We start from the raw sequence: 17,176 nt of genomic DNA, 5'->3' as shown, positions 1-17,176 counted from the left end.
TACTATGAGCTTTCTGTGGCTTTCCTCTTAGCACACAGATAACAACAAAGGGATGTGGAGAGCTAGAAAACAGATGCTGGTTCCTGGGAGCTCACTCTCTTACATCATGTGCATTGGCCAATCCGTTATTCTAGACCTGTCAAAGTAGAAGTGAAAGCTTTGAAGAAGAGTACTGGGGAATAGAAACCAACCATCAGAAACACCCATACTGGTCTCTTGTCTAATGTCAATGCCATCTTTCTCCCATTTACACAATACTCCATCAGGAGTTAAGATGCATTCATCTACCTATTCAGCTTTCCATTCTTGTACCTGTTTGACCATCATTATATCCAACAAGTACTCATGGTCTACCAACACGACAGTAAATGCTGTGGATATCATGAGAGGTAATATACTATTGAACAAACAGCAATCCAAAGGGTCCCAATGCAAAGGAAACATTCTGGAAAAAACTAAACAAGAATAACCAAATTTTGGAAGCAGGAAATGAAAATTAATTTTCTGAAGCCAATGGACACATCAAAACCCGGATTCAGACTAAAATATAGCATTCTTCACAACATCAGCCCAGGCCCAGTGTCAGCCATGTACAAATTCCAACTACTAGGTCATCGATCCTGCTAAAATCCTGTAAGATACTGGAGCAATTTCTCAACCAGCATGCACCCAACATGTTATGGGTGAAGAACACACAAAACCCAGGCATGTGGCCAGCTTAGATGCCAAATCATCTGCCTTCCTGATAACCAGGCGACGTCCCAGAATTCAATGTTTGTTCCAGAGGAAGTGACTGCTTGGTCTCGGAAGGGGATTGAGGTTTGCTGTATCAGAGAAGCTGCAATCCCAAGGACAGGATGGAAACCTACTAGATACACTAAGAGGGATCAATACCCATAAACATCCCCAAAAAGGCATCTTGCCATTGCTTCCTTTCTAAAATGGTTTCTTTAAAAAAAAATTATATCTGCTCTCTGGTTTAGAGCAGTAAATTAATACTTTTTTTAAATGTCTCTCTTTAGTTGGCAGTTGTAGATACGGAAATACCATATCCATAGACAAATTAACATGAGCTCCCTTACATCCCTGTACTAATTATCTTAGGGACTACAGCCTCCCTTAGGTTAAAAGTTTCAATCCCAATGCAGGGTTGGAACAGGAATTTCTTTCAGAGAAGCAGCAATTTCAATCATATTCAGAAGACAGAGGAATGAGAAGGTCATGTATGATCTGAAAACCCATCCTTGAAACCTTTTGTCCTCCATCCCTCCCCTCCCTACCCAAGCACCAACAAAGGCATCTATGAGAAAGATGCTGCTTGAAACAGAAAAAGATCAAGTAACAAGCAAATTTAACTTTACACTAAATAGATTTGAACAGACTTCATGCCAAACAGCCCCCTCCTTTTTACTTAGAAAACCTCCCAGTTTTCAAGAAATGCTGAAGCCTGAACTTCAAAGGCATGAAAAGATAGATGTGGCATGTAGGGAATTAGAGATGGAATTTCCTTTATTATTAGGAACAAAAGCTGCGAGTCTAGTCTCCTGTGTGATACAAGCGTTAGCTGATCAGGGTTACACTAAGTCATTCTGATGTAGCTAACAGCTAATACACCATCTTTTTAGTTCTTTCTATCTCTGCCTCCTTCCCCTCTGCATTTGAATATGCAAATTCCAGGACAATAGAAAGAGTCCTGCAATCCCACTGAGGGCAAAAGAATTCCCTTTGATCAGCCTCTTGCAGGCCTGGAGTCCCATGGCCTCCAATTCTACCTGCTCCTTTATGACATGGGCTGATATTTGATGTATCAAATTATACTCCAGCACTTTCAGAAGTAGAACCTGCTAAGAAATTCTGCATTCCTATGAAGGAAGCTACATCTTGAAAAATAAATATTTCTTTCAGCTAGCCTTTTAAAATTTTGATATTTATAATTAAATTATTACAGATTTCTTCTTAAAACAAGGTGTTCACCCATAAAAACTATTGCAGAGGAGGGCCGACATCAGAGACTTTGTGAAGGTGCTACCCCAAATGCTAGAGTATATATGCATATAAAAAAAGAGAGCTGAGAAAATTGGACAAAATACTGCTAGCTTCACCAAAAATAAAGTCATTGCATGCAATGAGAAAGGCAGAAAGTGGAAAAATGCTTACTTGCTGAAAACAAATGAAATTTCTATAATGTACCCCAGCATCTTAAAGTACAAAATTTCTTTTTTTTTTTTGCAGTAATTTTTAGATCATAGTCATGTATTCCAGCTCAAAAAGAGCAAATGAACTGTTCTTAAATGCCTCAAGAAATACATGTCTCGGTAACTGATCTGTGTTTGCTGGCATTTCTTTCTACTTTGCAGGATCATGTGACTCAGAAGGGGGATAGAATGTCTCCTGATAAGAAAACCTTAGGGGAGAAAAAAAGAAACCAAAAACACATTTTATTTTAATCCCCAGCTAATAAAGGCGCAGTTAACCCATTGATAACCTCACACATTTCCCAGGTTCACTGGGGAGGGAGGGCTAAAGGAGGGTGGTTCTACCTTGCAGGCCCTCTTCTCATCTCTGATACAATAGGGCAGAAGAGAAAGACATAGGCAGGCAGCAAAGTTTTTGCAACAACTTCAAACCTGCAGAAAAGAGCTTTTCAGAGAGAACAGGATCAAAGACTTGGATGTATTTATGGAATGAATGTTCAAAATGGGTTGCACTTACTGAATGCTGAGTCCGATCAAGGAAGCTGTAAGTTCCACTTGCATGAGTTCTTTGACCAGTTTCCTAAAGAAGAAAAGGGGGAATGACTTTAGTATCAAGAAATGTATTCTTGAATTTTGTCCGCACTTTTTTTGTCATAGTAATATGGACCAACCTTCAAAATAGGTTCTGACTATATTGTGAATTTAACAGCAATGATGGTGATGATGATGATGAAAATGATTCAGTTCTTCGATATATTTTCATTACATCCTCTCAGATCCTGGCAAAGAAGGTGTTATTATCTTCTCTATTTCAGAAGAGGAAACTGAGGCCCTGACAGCTCCCACAGTTCACAAGACATGCATGTACATCATGAAGCCTGAATTTGAACTCGGGCAAGTCAGCACCAAGCTTGGAAGTACTCTACTGTATTCTCCTCTCACACCATGAGTTCTTGTCACAGGAGGTGTTCAAGGGAAGACTGGAGGTTGACATTTCAGATATATCATTGTGGATTTTCCCCCTAGGAATTAGCTTGGATGAAATAAATTCTAAATTTCCTTTCAACTCTAGAACTGCAGGATTTTACAATGTGCATTCAGGTGATACTTAAAGTTCAAATATGGAAATGATTTAATTTTGCAATGAGTAGAATTATGATACAAGGTATCCCAGCAGTAATAAATTTCATAAATATGACTATCATCACCCAATCACAGGGAGTGAGATTCATGTTCATTGATATTTAAATAAACCAAATATCACCTAAACTGCAAATGGCTATTATAATCTCCTATAGTTCAGTGAGTTGAAAGAGAGGTCATCTCCTACCAGAAAAATCAAGAGTTCTGGTAGATCTGAAAGATGTTTATGGCATCCTATACCCAAGGGGGTTGGGATACTGACTTGTTTCCTCTCTGGGGAGAAACTTAAGTAGCAGAGATGGGACTACTTTGCAGGGTTCTGGAATCCTGATAATTGAATTACTCTTATAAAGTAGCAATACAATTTACGCCAAGACTCAACAAAGTTCACAAGATTTAGAGGTAAATTTTAAACATTATTTGCAGATATGTTTAGACAATATACCCCCTTTCCTAATGTGATCTAGGTATATCTAGATATATAGATATACAGATATACATATAAATGAAGATGACATATGTGTATGTATGTGGATATATATATATGTGTGTGTAGTCTTCACATCTGGTGAGTCCCCTCTTGTTGATAAATTACAACACCTAAGAACATCAAGTGACTTCAAAATATTGCAAAGAGGGGTGACCTGCAGAGAGACCCAAGAATAGATAGAGCTATTAAGTGGCTGAAATGGTGGTGATAGTATTCACCCTTCAATAGCCTTTTGCTTTGCATTTTGATGTTTTCTATTTCTTTCAACTAATAAAAATGACCAATCTCATGGGCTAGTGTCAGCAAACAGCAATGATGCACTCATTCATCCATCCATCTACCCATCCATCCATCTATCCATCCATCCATCCATCCATCCATGTACTCACCCACCCATCCACCCATCCATCCATCCACCTATCTACCTACCCATCCACCCACCCATCCGCCCATCCACCGATTCACCCATCCATCCATCTACCCACCCATCCCTCACCTATCCACCCATAGACCCATCAATCTATCCATCCATCCATCCATCCATCCATCCACCCACCCATTCATCCATCCGTCCACCCACCCACCCATCTATCTATCCATCTATCCCCCATTCAACTACCCATCCATCCACCCACCTACCCATCCATCCATCTTTCCAGTCATCCTTGGCTTCACTACCTTCTAACTTTGTGACCATGGCCAAGTCACTCAACCTTTCTTTGTCTGAGTTTCTTCATCATTAAAATGGGAATAAACAGTACCTGCCTCAAGGAATTCAGGTGAATATTAAAAGCTAATATTTGTAAAACACGTAGCATTGTGCTTAACACAAAGTCGGTACTTTTTAAAAGTTTATTGTTTATTAAGCCTTCTAAATGTCAGGAACTGTCCCCTTGGTGCCTACAGTCCAGTGGGGAAGATATACAGATCTTCACCGGGGACAGTGGGGAAGGCTCCATCAAGGAAGTGGCAACGGAGCTGACATCGTAAAGGTGAGAAGTGGAAGAACATGATTTGGGAAGAATAGTTAGAATAGTTAGAATAGAAATAGTCAAAATACATGGTTCTCTTCTAGAGATTCACAGTATGCCTCCAATGCAGGATTATCTGAGTCCTAATAATTACAGTAGTTGTAGTTTCACTGAATCCCTAGTACAGTCCAAACTTCATATCAAAATTTGCATGCATTCTCTCATTTATTAAAAATGATAGCTACCATGGTCAGGTTCAACCTTTTCAGCTCCTACCCCCCTTTCCTGTCACTTCCTCCATCTCCGAACACATCCTCACATTCTAAGATCCAGCTAAATCAAATACTTAAGACACAGTGCACTAGTATTCCTTTAGCCCTTCGATTACAACCTTCTCTCATCCTAAAGCGCCCTTCACCTGGCCCCATTTGAACTCATGGAAGGTCTGGAGTCTTGAGACTTGAACATCTACCCAAGCGTGCTCTCTGTAACTTTCACTGACCCTTCCAGTGGGCCTGAATTTTAGGGGAGGTCCCTATGGCCATTCGCATATTCTTCTATCAGAGGCAGAATATACATCCTTTCTAACTTTTTGTGGACTTGGCCTACCCAGGCTGTGAATTTCTGGAAGGCAAGGGCAATGTTTAATTCAACACTGTAACTTTGTAGTCTGGGAAAAGGCCCCTTATGTATGGCTCACTACATTGGGTAGCCTAAGAAGTGATTCCTCCTTGCCCCAGAGGGTTACAGCACCAACAAAGGACATTGACCTTCATTCCAGAAAGAGGTTTCTCTGAGCAACTGGACCTTCTTTGGTGCTACCGTACTTGGTACTCAGGTAATAACATTGAATTTCATGTCCATGTGAGTCCAAACCCACACCTTTACATCTGGTCTTAATCCAACCTACAGTTGAAATGAATTTTATAGCCCCTCCTTTCCACTAATAAGAATATGTAAAGTCCTTTAGGGGGATTATTTTATAAAAACAGAGGCTGAGAACCATTGTTATAAAGCGAGAACAGAAATGATCATTAACAATGGCACCAGACAGCAAGAAAACCCTAATATGCTCTCTAGAGTTCCAGAAGAGTGATTTAGTGTTTTTTTTTTTTTTAACTAAAATGTTCTGAGTTTGCAATTACTCTTGCAAACTACGTGAAGAGCAATTTGTGACCAGGGAGAATCTCAGGTCCCAGTGGAACTGGGCACAATTTTCATTGTACCAAGATTACACAGAAGCTAAAGAGCTGCAAGTGAAGGAAACTCGGAGGACATTGGAACAAAGTCAGGCAGAATGAAGGTGAATGCTCAGTTCATGCATTAGCTACCTTCACCTATGCACTCCATCCAAATGGATGCACAAAATAGCAAACCGATTACTTCCAAAACACTGGTGTTGATGACCCTTGGACAGCCAGAATGTAGTTTGTTTCTAACTCTGACTCTCTAAACAGGGCTGGCTACTGCATAGATTCTGCCATGAACTGCTTCATAGACTTCCCCAGGTGATGAATTTAATGCCATCTCCTCCTGCCTCCAGGCTGGCACCCCTTGCCCCCATGCAGGTCAAGGAGTGTGACCCTTACAAAATGTAAATGTGACTGTGTTACTTGATTGTTTAAATCCTACATTGCTGGCTTCCCATTTCATTCCAAACCTACCTTACTCCTGACATCCCTAATGATTTGCTCCTAGACACAGCTCCAGCCTTATTTATTTGTTAGTAAGGAGATCACACTTCCCCCCAGTCCCGGGTACCAGCACCATGGACTTTCCCATTCTGGACCACACTTTACTCCTCACCTGCCACAGGGATGCCTTGCATGCTGTGGCTTTGACTGGGGATGCTCTTAGCACCTAATTAACTCCAGTGCGTTGCTGCTTCCTGTTGGAACCCCCTGACCACATGGCTTTAAGAGCCCATCATCCTTTCTTCATAGCCCATATCCCAGTTTGCATTTTGCATCAAATTAAAAATTATTAGAAAAATTATTTGATGAAAGTTTCCCTGTCTCACCAGCATGTTAGTTAGCTCCATGAGGGCAGGAGCTGTGTGGGTTTTGCTCACTATTTTAACTCTGATCACAATGCTATGGATATGGCAGACATTCAGTAAATATTTACCCAAGGAAGAAAAGATGGAAGGTAGGGAAACAGGGAGGGACGGAGGGAGGGGGAAGGAAGGAAGTAAGGAAGGAAGGAAGGAATGGAGGAAGGAAGGAAGGAAGGAAGGAAGGAAGGAAGGAAGGAAGGAAGGAAGGAAGGAAGGAAGGGAGAAAGAAAGGAAGGAAGGAAGGAAGGAAGGAAGGAAGGAGGAAGGAACGGAGGAAGGAAGGAAGGAAGGAAGGAAGGAAGGAAGGAAAGAAGGAACTATCGGCTTAGTCATCCTATGGCTAATTTTAGACACACTCAGCCTCCCCAAAAGTCATTTCCCTCCCCCATCTCTGTCTAGCATAGTGCCAGAAATTGGGTCTGCAGCGCCTGGTCCTGGCTCCATTAGTAAGTGCTATGTTGAGAACAGACAAAACCTCACCCTATCTAGGTTCAATTTTCTCCTAGGAATTTGCAAGGCACACTTAAGTGTCGTCAGTAACTGTGGGGTCACTCTTCTCTGTCACGTGTGCAGAAAACAGCAGAAGTAGCAATGAGAGAGAGAAGAAGAAGAGAGTGGAAGAGCCATGGAGGAGGGTTTTGGGGCGGGAGGGTAAGGGCTGCCTTGTTTCCTGATTACACAGCGGTTCAGAAATGCTGGTTCTTCCTGGGACCTAGAACACCTCCTGACTTTTAGTGCTGAAACTCACTTCTGTGCTCCTGTGCCGTGTAAGAAATATGCCCATTTATTGATTGAGTTTGAATGGATTTCTGTTGCTAGCAAACAATGCAATTATGTACAAGACCATCTCAGAGGGTGGTGCCTCACGTAAGTTGGGATTTTGTAGCCACCCTGCAGGCAGGGAAGCAAACTGTATCTTGATCACATCAGGGATTATGATTGCATACATGCTCTCCAAGCCTCACAGCAGCCCCTGACCTCATTCAGGTGTCTGGCGTTTAACTGTCCTTGAAAGGACCCTGAAGCCAAATCAGCAAGCTGCCCAGGGTTGCTTGGTACCACTCAGGGATTATGATGTGCGATTCCTGGTGGGAGAGAGGTTAGTGCCCATCACACCTGGGATGGGAGAAGTGAACCAGGACAGGAAGTGCACTGAAGCCACCTTAGATTGGAGATAGAGGCCCTCCCCATGGGAATCCAGTGACTCCCAGCCACATAACAAGAAGCTGCTTAGCAGTAACCACTACTGCAGTCAGAGTATCTAACTGGCCTCAGTCTGCCATGCAAAAGATTCATGCCTTCCTGGACTCACTGAAGATCTCTGCATCCTGAGCTCCAGCCTCAGAAGCAATACGTAATGTTACTGTAAACCTGTGGTTGCTTTTCTAAGGACAGTCATGGGTTAAAGCACCACCTTTCCCTGCCACCAGGCGTAGGCATTTCACACAGTGAGGACAGCATGGAATATCCTTTCACTTCAGGAGCGGATTCTCCAACATCATCTCCTTTTGCTTCCCATCCCATCCCCACATCAGATGCTTGGTCTCTGTGATGAGTGTTCCCCAAACAGAGACTCTTTTTCTCCCTTTATATTTGTTGAGTGAGCCGAACAAGAACAAAACCCAAAAGCCAATAGTTCTTTTATTCTTTTTTTCTTTTTTTTTTTGAGACAGAGTCTCGTACTGTCACCCAGGCTGGAGTACGGTGGCACGATCTCGGCTCACTGCAACCTCTGCCTCCTGTGTTCAAGAGATTCTTCTGCCTCAGCCACCTGAGTAGCTGGGATTACAGGTGCCCACCACAACGCCCAGCTAATTTTTTGTATTTTTAGTAGAGACAGGGTTTCACCATGTCGGCCAGGCTGGTCTTGAACTCCTGACCTTGTGATTTGCCCGCCTTGGCCTCCCAAAGTGCTGGGATTAAAAGTGTGAGCCACCACATCCAGGCAAGCCAATAGTTCTAAACTAAATTGAAATGTCCTAGCATCTCTGATATCACTGTGCCTGTGCACTACTTGTTTCCTATGTCTGGGATTCTGTTCTTTTTTTTTTTTTTTTTAAACCACTGGTAAATATGCACCTGTTCTTCATAGCTTCAGGGAGTCCTCGCTGACTCCCCCAAGCACAGTGAATCATGCCGTGTTCCCCACTCTTAGAATCCAGTTAGCATCTCTATAGACTCTTCATTCGTAGACATCTGTCTCTACATCTGTCTTTTCTATTGGAGTGGCAGCACCTTGAAGCATCAGGCTGTGCCCAGTCATATTCATGAGTGACAGTACAGTTTGACAAATAGTTTGACATCCTACAGGTTCTGGACACAGATTTGGTTTCAAAGTCAGTTATCTTATTAGTTCTGGGCAAGCTGCTTGACCGCTTGGAGCTTCAGTTTTTTTGTCCATAGAATGGGTATAACAATGCCCACCTCAGAGAGTTGATGTGAGGACACTACAGCTAAATTACCTGGCACTACTACTAAATAAATATTTCTCAAGCCAAACAGCCAAGCACTACGCCTACTTCAACAACCGTCCTTTTAATAAACAAAGTTTTACTGTGCTGTGCAAAATTTTGCCAAGGCAATAAGATCATCCAGATGACTTTCAGCATAGCCTAGTATCATAAGCCATCACGACACCTGCCACGTAGTAAGTGCTCACTGAAGATTCCTAAAAATAAGGAACCAGTGAGGCTCTTCTCTTACTGATGAAATACAATTGTATCCGCTATTCCAAGGTTTACATGTGGCTTATGCTGTTTAAAGGCAATAAGCGGCTGGGTGTGGTGGCTCAGGCCTGCAATCCCAGCACTTTCGTAGGCCGAGGTGGGCGGATCACGAGGTCAGGAGTTCGAGACCAGCCTGACCAATATGGTGAAACCCCATCCCTACTAAAAATACAAAAATTAGCTGGGCGTGGTGGCAGGCACCTATATTCCCAGCTCCTCGGGAGTCTGAGGCAGGAGAATCACTGGAACAGAGGTTGCAGTGAGCTGAGATCGTGCCACTGCACTCCAGCCTGGGCGACACAGCGAGACTCTGTCTCAAAATGCTACTACTACTACTAAAGTCAATAAGCATCATTGCATTTGCAAGAAACAAACGCATTACACATTGCACTTAAATGCAATTAGTGTTTCTGCTGCATTTAATTTGGCTGCATTTGCCCATTCAACAAGGGCTCAGGTATAGTCTCTGTGTCTGCTTCTGTTCCTCCCAGCCTCCCTCTGTAGGGAAGCAAACTTCTCCCCGAAGCTCTAGGGACCTCCGAGAGACTAACAATATTACACCCCACACACCGCCTCCCTTTGAGCCTTATTGTTGGTGTGTTTAATTTCCTGTCTTGGCCTTACAGGAGATTTCTAATGTTTGGGCTGTAGGGTATGTTCTGATTAAAAATAATCCTCCCAATTATGGGCTGGCATGAGCCTCCTGTCAGGCGCACTCTGCCACCAGCTCCGCTTCCCTGTCAGCAATAATTGTGTCTGCAGTGCCTAACTGTAAATGAAAACCCAAGGGGCAAGTTTGGGTCCCTGGTTCCTGGGCCGCGCCGGATCTTTTAATTTGCACTGTCTGTCAAAAGGATGCAACTGTGTGTACTCCAAAGAAATCCTTAGACGCTCAGATTCAAGGCCAGAGAGAGCAGAGGTACCACAGCCTTCTCAGAGAAATTGCATTTGAACCCACCAGAGATAACAGGGTGTGTGTAAGGCAATGAGGCTCTTTTTAGTTGGCTCCAAACTTTAGCTAGACCCAGTATGAAAAAGGAAGCTGAACTCCAGGGAAATTTCAAGGTATGTTTATATTATTTCTCCACCGAGTACATAAGACAGGCCATTGAATTCAAAACAGGCGAACGCAATGGTTTGAAAGGAAATATACACGTGAGACCTGATTATTTCAATCTCCATAAAATTAAAACTTCCTGGGTATAGGGTGAGAGGAGTGAGGTAAGTCTTTTCAGCTGGGAAATATCATCAAGGTATTCTTGTATAAGCAGAGAGACGTCCCTCTGGCCAGGCTCGGACAAGGCACTTGAAATGTGCTGTAGAGTTTAAAAAGTGGCAGGGGGAGACAGCTACTGAGCAAAGTTGTTTTAGGAGTGATAGTTGGGAAATACTTTTCGTGTTCCTCTACATCCCCCATATCTATTTTTCTAAGAATGGCACCTGCTGTTCCAGACAGCATTTGCATCTCTCATTCCACAACTCCGGATACCCGGTCGAATATCCTGCTTTTCGCCTACATCAGGGATGCAATTTCTGCATCCAATGCATACCAAACGCGACACCAATGCATTTCCCCAAGAAACTGCCTCTCCGGCTCAGCCTAGCTCCAAGGGGCTTCTTTTACTTACAACATACATTTTGGTGACTAAGTCATCCAGGTAAGAACTACTCACAGCCACACGAGCAGGATGTTCAAGTGCAGGCAACCCTGTCAGTCAGCAAACTAGGGTCCAACAGTCAAGTCAACACACAGCCAGCATTTTTATTTAAAAAGTTTCTCTGAGATGCAGTCATGTGCATTCATTTATGTAAGCGTTATCTAAGATTGCTTTCATGCCACAAAGGCGAAGCAAAACAGATGATCCAACACATGGCTTGCAAGCTCAAGAACATGGATTCACACACAGGGCCACAAGGATCTACATAAGGAATAAGCAAATAATAATCACAATCCAAATAAATAAATATGGAAATAACATAGATGATGATCATTTATAGGATGTGCAAATAATAACAATCCAAATAGAAAAATATACAATGTAAATGATTATAATTTATAAAAATAAGTAAATGACATTCCAAATAACTAAGTAAATAATAGAAATTATCATTTATAAAAGTATGTAAATAATAACCTAAATAAATACATAAATGAATAAATGATTATAAAAATATGTAAATAACAATCCAAAGAAACTTATACAAATAACATAAATATCATTTATAAAAATATGTAAATAACAACCTAAGTGAATATATAAATGATTACAATTTATAATGTGTAAATAACAACCTAAATGAATATATGATTACAATTTATAAAAATATGTAAATAACAATCCAAATAAATATATAAATAATATAAATTATCATTTATAAAAATGTAAAAGTAATAATCCAAATAAACATAGAAATAATATAATTATCACTGATACAAATATGTAAATAACAATCTAAATAAACATATAAATAATATAAACAATCATCATGTATAAAATATGGAAATAATTATCAAAATAGAGAAATATATAAATAACATAAATGATTATCATTTATAAAAATACATAAATATTAATAATCTAAAGATATAAATCATAAATATCATTTATAAAATATATAATTAAGACTCATTATGTATCAGATTGTTATATCATTTTCTCTATTATATATTATTAAATGATATTATATAATGACTTAATATATTAAATATTATATAATGACTTATTTACATATGTATTTAGATCAATTAGACTTAGAAAGAAATAATTTAATATGAATAAGAAATAATTTATTTCTTATCCATTTAGTATTGGACAATATTAATAGCTATAATGATGATTTTTTTTTATTTTTAAGATGAGTCTCTCTCTGTCACCCAGGCTAGAGTGCAGTGCGCGATCTCGGCTCACTGCAAGCTCTGCCTCCCGGGGTTCACACCATTCTCCTGCCTCAGCCTCCTGCCCGGCAATAATGGTTATTATCCAACACCAAGCATTTACCATGTGCTAGGCACTTTACTTGCAGAAGTCTCTCTAAGCACAACCACCATTATTTCTCTTTTGAGGATGACCTAGCGGGGCGTTTACGAATCTGAAAGGACTTGCTGCAGGTTTTACCACTAGTCAACCACAAAGCCAGAATGCAAATCCAGTTCTGTGTGACTCTGAAGTCCTTACGCTGATGTAATGTTTAGTCTGCCTCTCCTTTTTTAAAAATAGAGATGGTGTCTAGTTTGACTTTTTGGGTGGTGCCTTCGGGTTCATGTCTAGCAAAAGGAGAGAAGGTATAAGCACCAAGTTCACAAAGTAGCTATATCTTCCTTTACCAGTCCCATCATGAAACTAGAGAATTCCATGTTTCCACCACTTAAATGGGGGAGTTTCGGGGGGGTCTGTGACATTTCCTTAGAGGTACTGAGTGCAAGGCATAGTATATCAGAGAAAACGACGACTTTTAACTCCTGCAGACAGATTCTTTTAGGTTCGATGATAAAAGACAGGCAGAAATGGACGGCAACTGCTGGCTGATTACAGGCATTGCACAAAATTGTTTGGGAGATGAAAATGCTCCTTCCCATCACAGTAGAAATGGCCAGTGAGTTCTTCTGACCAAGAGGAATCAGGCTTCTCAGCAAATGCTCCTGAGTTCACATGAACTGAGCTCACCTGAATCCTTCAGCTTCTGGAGCTGGCCTGGCACACATGTGCTATTAAGAAGGCCAAAGGATTTCATCCATGAAGAAATCAGTAGACTTCTTACATAAAAATGACTCTGACGTAAAAGAAGTGCTAATCTCTGCAGAAATCTAATGCAGAAAGTTCCATTCCTTTCGATGCATGAGCGATAACTGAGAGGCCTCAGTGTCCCCTGCAACTTGCCCGGCTCCAGCAGCGGGGCTTGAAGGGAAAGGAGATCCCCTGTGTGGTTTCCATCCGTGATTCAACTCTCAGCTCAAATACTGCCTCCCTAGCAAAGCCTCCTTTGATTGGTTTCTGCAGCAAATCTAGGACAGGTTCCCTTGTCATTGCATTTATCTCAGCTATAACTATACAGGAAAACATAAGCATTTGATTAGTACCTGTCTCTCCCACCAGGCTGAATGCTCCCTGAGGACTCAGACATGGAGGGTTTTGCACCGCACCAAATACTCTGCACTCAACAGAGTGCCTAGAGCAAAACCAATGCTCTATAAATATGGGCTCAGTGAAGGAGTGAATAATTCTAGAAAGAAACCACATGTTTCTCTGCCATCTGAGACCCAGGGGCTTTCATGGACCACCCTGCACTGACAGCTCCTTCTTTAAGCTCAACTTCCTACCTACCTCATGTCCAGCTCCTAAGGGGTCAGTTACAGGACAGACCATGATATTCAGAGACAAGTGCATATGTGAAGAGAGAGCTTTGAACTTGGAAGTCATACCCACTTGGTGCAACTGGCAGCTCCAGCATTTGCTAGTTGCTTGACCTTGGGTGAGTTACTGTCCATCTCTGGCCTCAATTATCCAATGCATGAGGTGGAAATAAAAAGTACTCTTTTACAGTATTCTCACCATGATCAAATGAGGTAATACAGGAAAAAAAAAAAGCTAAGAGTATGACTATACTATGTGTTTAAAAAGCTGTACCTACTTGAGTCATATTGAAGTCCTCCCAAGCTGAAGAGGGCCTTGAGACACAAGTAAAAGTGATGGAAATTATTGTGATTTAAATGAACTCAGTAAATATCTATCTGGGACTGATACAGACATATGCATGTGAGTATGTGTAAATAAAGACAATGCCAATAGCAAGAAAATAATAAAAATTAACAGGGAAAAGAAGGAGGAGGAGGAGCATCTCATGTTAACTCTGTGTCATGCACTCTGATAAACAATTTGCATGCAGCATTGTACTGACATCCCTATGCCCTGGGCATCATTATCTCCAATTCACAGACGAAGCATGATGCTCAAAGAGGTAAGTAATGGTACATGTTCTCACTGAGAAGCCACAACTTGAACTGTGGTCTGAATGGCAGCTGTGCTATATTTGCTCTCAATGAGAATGCTTCCATCCCAAGTAGACATCACATGCTTATGACTACCCGTGGAAGGATTTGGGATAACCCGAGAAAGACATTGATTGATGTGCTTTTACAAGAAAGGAGCTCAGACGTGCCATGGGGCTGTGATTAGCTCTCACACACACACGGGAAGCTCCTCTACCATGCATCACCCCTTCCCAACAGATTCACTTTGGTTATTATCCATCATCTCACTAGTTCTGTTGATTGTTGTCATTGGAGAGAGAAATTGTGCAAGAGGTTTACAAAGCAACGTCTCTCAGATATAGGAATTCCTTTTTTTTTTTTTTTTTTTTTTTTTTGAGACAGGGTCTCACTCTGTCACCCAGGCTGGAGTATAGTCAGTGGCATGATGTGGGCTCACTGCAATTTCCACCTCCCTTCTCCGGCCTCAGCCTCCTGAGTAGCTGGCACCACAGGCGTGCACCACCACACCTGGCTACTTTTTGTATTTTTGGTAGAGAGACAGGGTTTCACCATGTTGGCCAGGCTGGTCTTGAACTCCTGGCATCAAGTGATCCGCTTGCTGCCACCTCCCAAAGTGCTGGGATTACAGGCAAGCACCACCATACTGGTCACCAACACAGCAATTCTAAGTAACGTCTCCCCTCTGAGTATATCATTCCCAGCCCTTCATCTCCCCTCCGCAGGCATACGGCTCTGTAGGGAAGATAGTCCTCAAGATTCTAAGTGTCCTCCTCCTCCGTTAGCAATACCAGGTAGCTTTGGAGCTAAATCCACCAGTTCCATGGAGGTGAGACGGAGGAGGGATACAGTAATCTGGGAGCTCACAAGAGGCTGCAATGCAGACAGATTTATAGAGCCAGGATAAAAAACACATCATTGGGAATGCATGGAACTTCTGTTCATTAATTATCTTTCTTTTTTTGAGATGGACTCTCACTGTATTTCCCAGGCTGAAGTGCAATCGCATGATCTCGGCTCACTGCAATCTCCGCCTCTTGGGTTCAAGCGATTCTCCTTCCTCAGCCTCCTGAATAGCTGAGACTACAGGCACCTGCCACCACGCCTGGGTAATTTTTGTATTTTAGTAAAGATGGGGTTTGGGCTGGGCGCAGTGGCTCACACCTGTAATCCCAGCACTTTGGGAGGCCCAGGCAGGCAGATCATGAGGTCAGGAGTTCAAGACGAGCCTGATCAACATGGCGAAACCCCGACTCTACTAAAAATACAAAAATGAGCCAGGCATGGTAGTGTGTGCCTGTAATCCCAGCCACTCAGGAGGCTGAGGCAGGAGAATCACTTGAACCCAGGAGGCGGAGGTTGCAGTGAGCTGAGATCGCGCCATTGCACTCCAGCCTTGGTGACACAGTGGGACTCCATCTCAAAAAAAAAAAAAAAAAGACAGGGCTTCACCATGTTAGCCAGACTGGTCTCAAACTCGTGACCTCGTGATCCACCCGCCTCGGCCTCCCGAAGTGCTGGGATTACAGGCATGAGCCACTGTGCCCAGCCCATTAATCATCTTTTCCTTTGAATCTATTTCTCAATGAAAAGTAGCTTTCCATTTCTATTACCAAGATTAATGTGTCAACAATACACAATGGCATAAACTGGACCAGAGCGGAGAAGGAAAAGAAAGAGACAAAATAACGCAAAAAGCAAACCCTCAGTACATAGTGTGATATATTTACTCAGACTACTGCTTTATTTACACCACTGAGAACACTTTATTTTTGAGCTTCATAACTCATTGCTCTATAAAGAAAAAGAAACTAGCTAGCTGCTACCTACTTCAACATGGAGAAAGAAAATACACCATAAAGAAAGCCATCCTCCACTCTGTAGGCCTCGATTTTTTTAAAAAAATCTATTTAATATGTATTGGACTCCAGAGCACCTTATTATCTTATTTAATTCAGACCCGGCAAGATGTCTCAGAATGAAAATGGCACTGAAGTGATCGGAACTAAGCTATGAAATGTGGACATCATATTTTCTTCAGAGAGATAATCAGCTTATCAGAATTCATTTCAACCTGAGAAAGGTCTCACAACTACAATGAAAATTCAAGCTGGTCTCATCATCTCAAGAAAGTAATCTCGAGGAAATAGTAAAACTATCAAGGCAAACTTGGTGCAGTTATCTTTAAGAATAAGAACCGCAAGCATCATATCCCAACAGAATCAATGGCAGAAGGGTCTGCCCCCAAGTATGAGAGACACCCCCACATAAAATATGTGAAGTGCCTTCACTGATAATATCATTTTTTCAAGTCATTTATGCTACTTTTCAAAGACGCATTCACTACATTCTTTATATATAAAAATCCTCCCTTAGTATTCTGAAAAATGTCTTAAAAATATATTTTTCTAAATGAATCACTAAAAGGGGCATAAGTTTAGTCTCATGTCTGCTAATTACCAGCCATTTGGTCTTGATTAGGTTATTTAACTCTCTCTGGGCCTCAGTCTCCTGTTTGCACAAGGAAGAGATTAGACCTTCTAGTTTTAAAAATGTTCTTTCTTTTTAATTGCAACAGATGACCTGGTTCGTATGCATCCTCAGAAGA

At 41.6% G+C, this 17,176-nt stretch overlaps 1 protein-coding gene across 3 annotated transcripts in view; it reads right to left on the bottom strand.

Annotated features, from left to right (window-relative positions):
• The window catches only part of RBFOX1 (RNA binding fox-1 homolog 1), a 2,483,553-nt gene that overhangs the window by 1,392,150 nt on the left and 1,074,227 nt on the right, over window positions 1-17,176 (bottom strand). For all 3 annotated transcript variants that reach the window (XM_063699486.1, XM_019012245.4, XM_019012254.4), the window contains one exon: window positions 2,713-2,775. In XM_063699486.1, coding sequence (XP_063555556.1) covers window positions 2,713-2,775 — 63 coding nt within the window. The remainder of the gene's footprint in view (window positions 1-2,712; window positions 2,776-17,176) is intronic.

The sequence above is a fragment of the Gorilla gorilla genome, chromosome 18, assembly GCF_029281585.2.
Source record: "Gorilla gorilla gorilla isolate KB3781 chromosome 18, NHGRI_mGorGor1-v2.1_pri, whole genome shotgun sequence".
Taxonomy (NCBI): Eukaryota; Metazoa; Chordata; class Mammalia; order Primates; family Hominidae; genus Gorilla; species Gorilla gorilla.
This window is presented reverse-complemented; position numbering and strand designations above follow the sequence as displayed.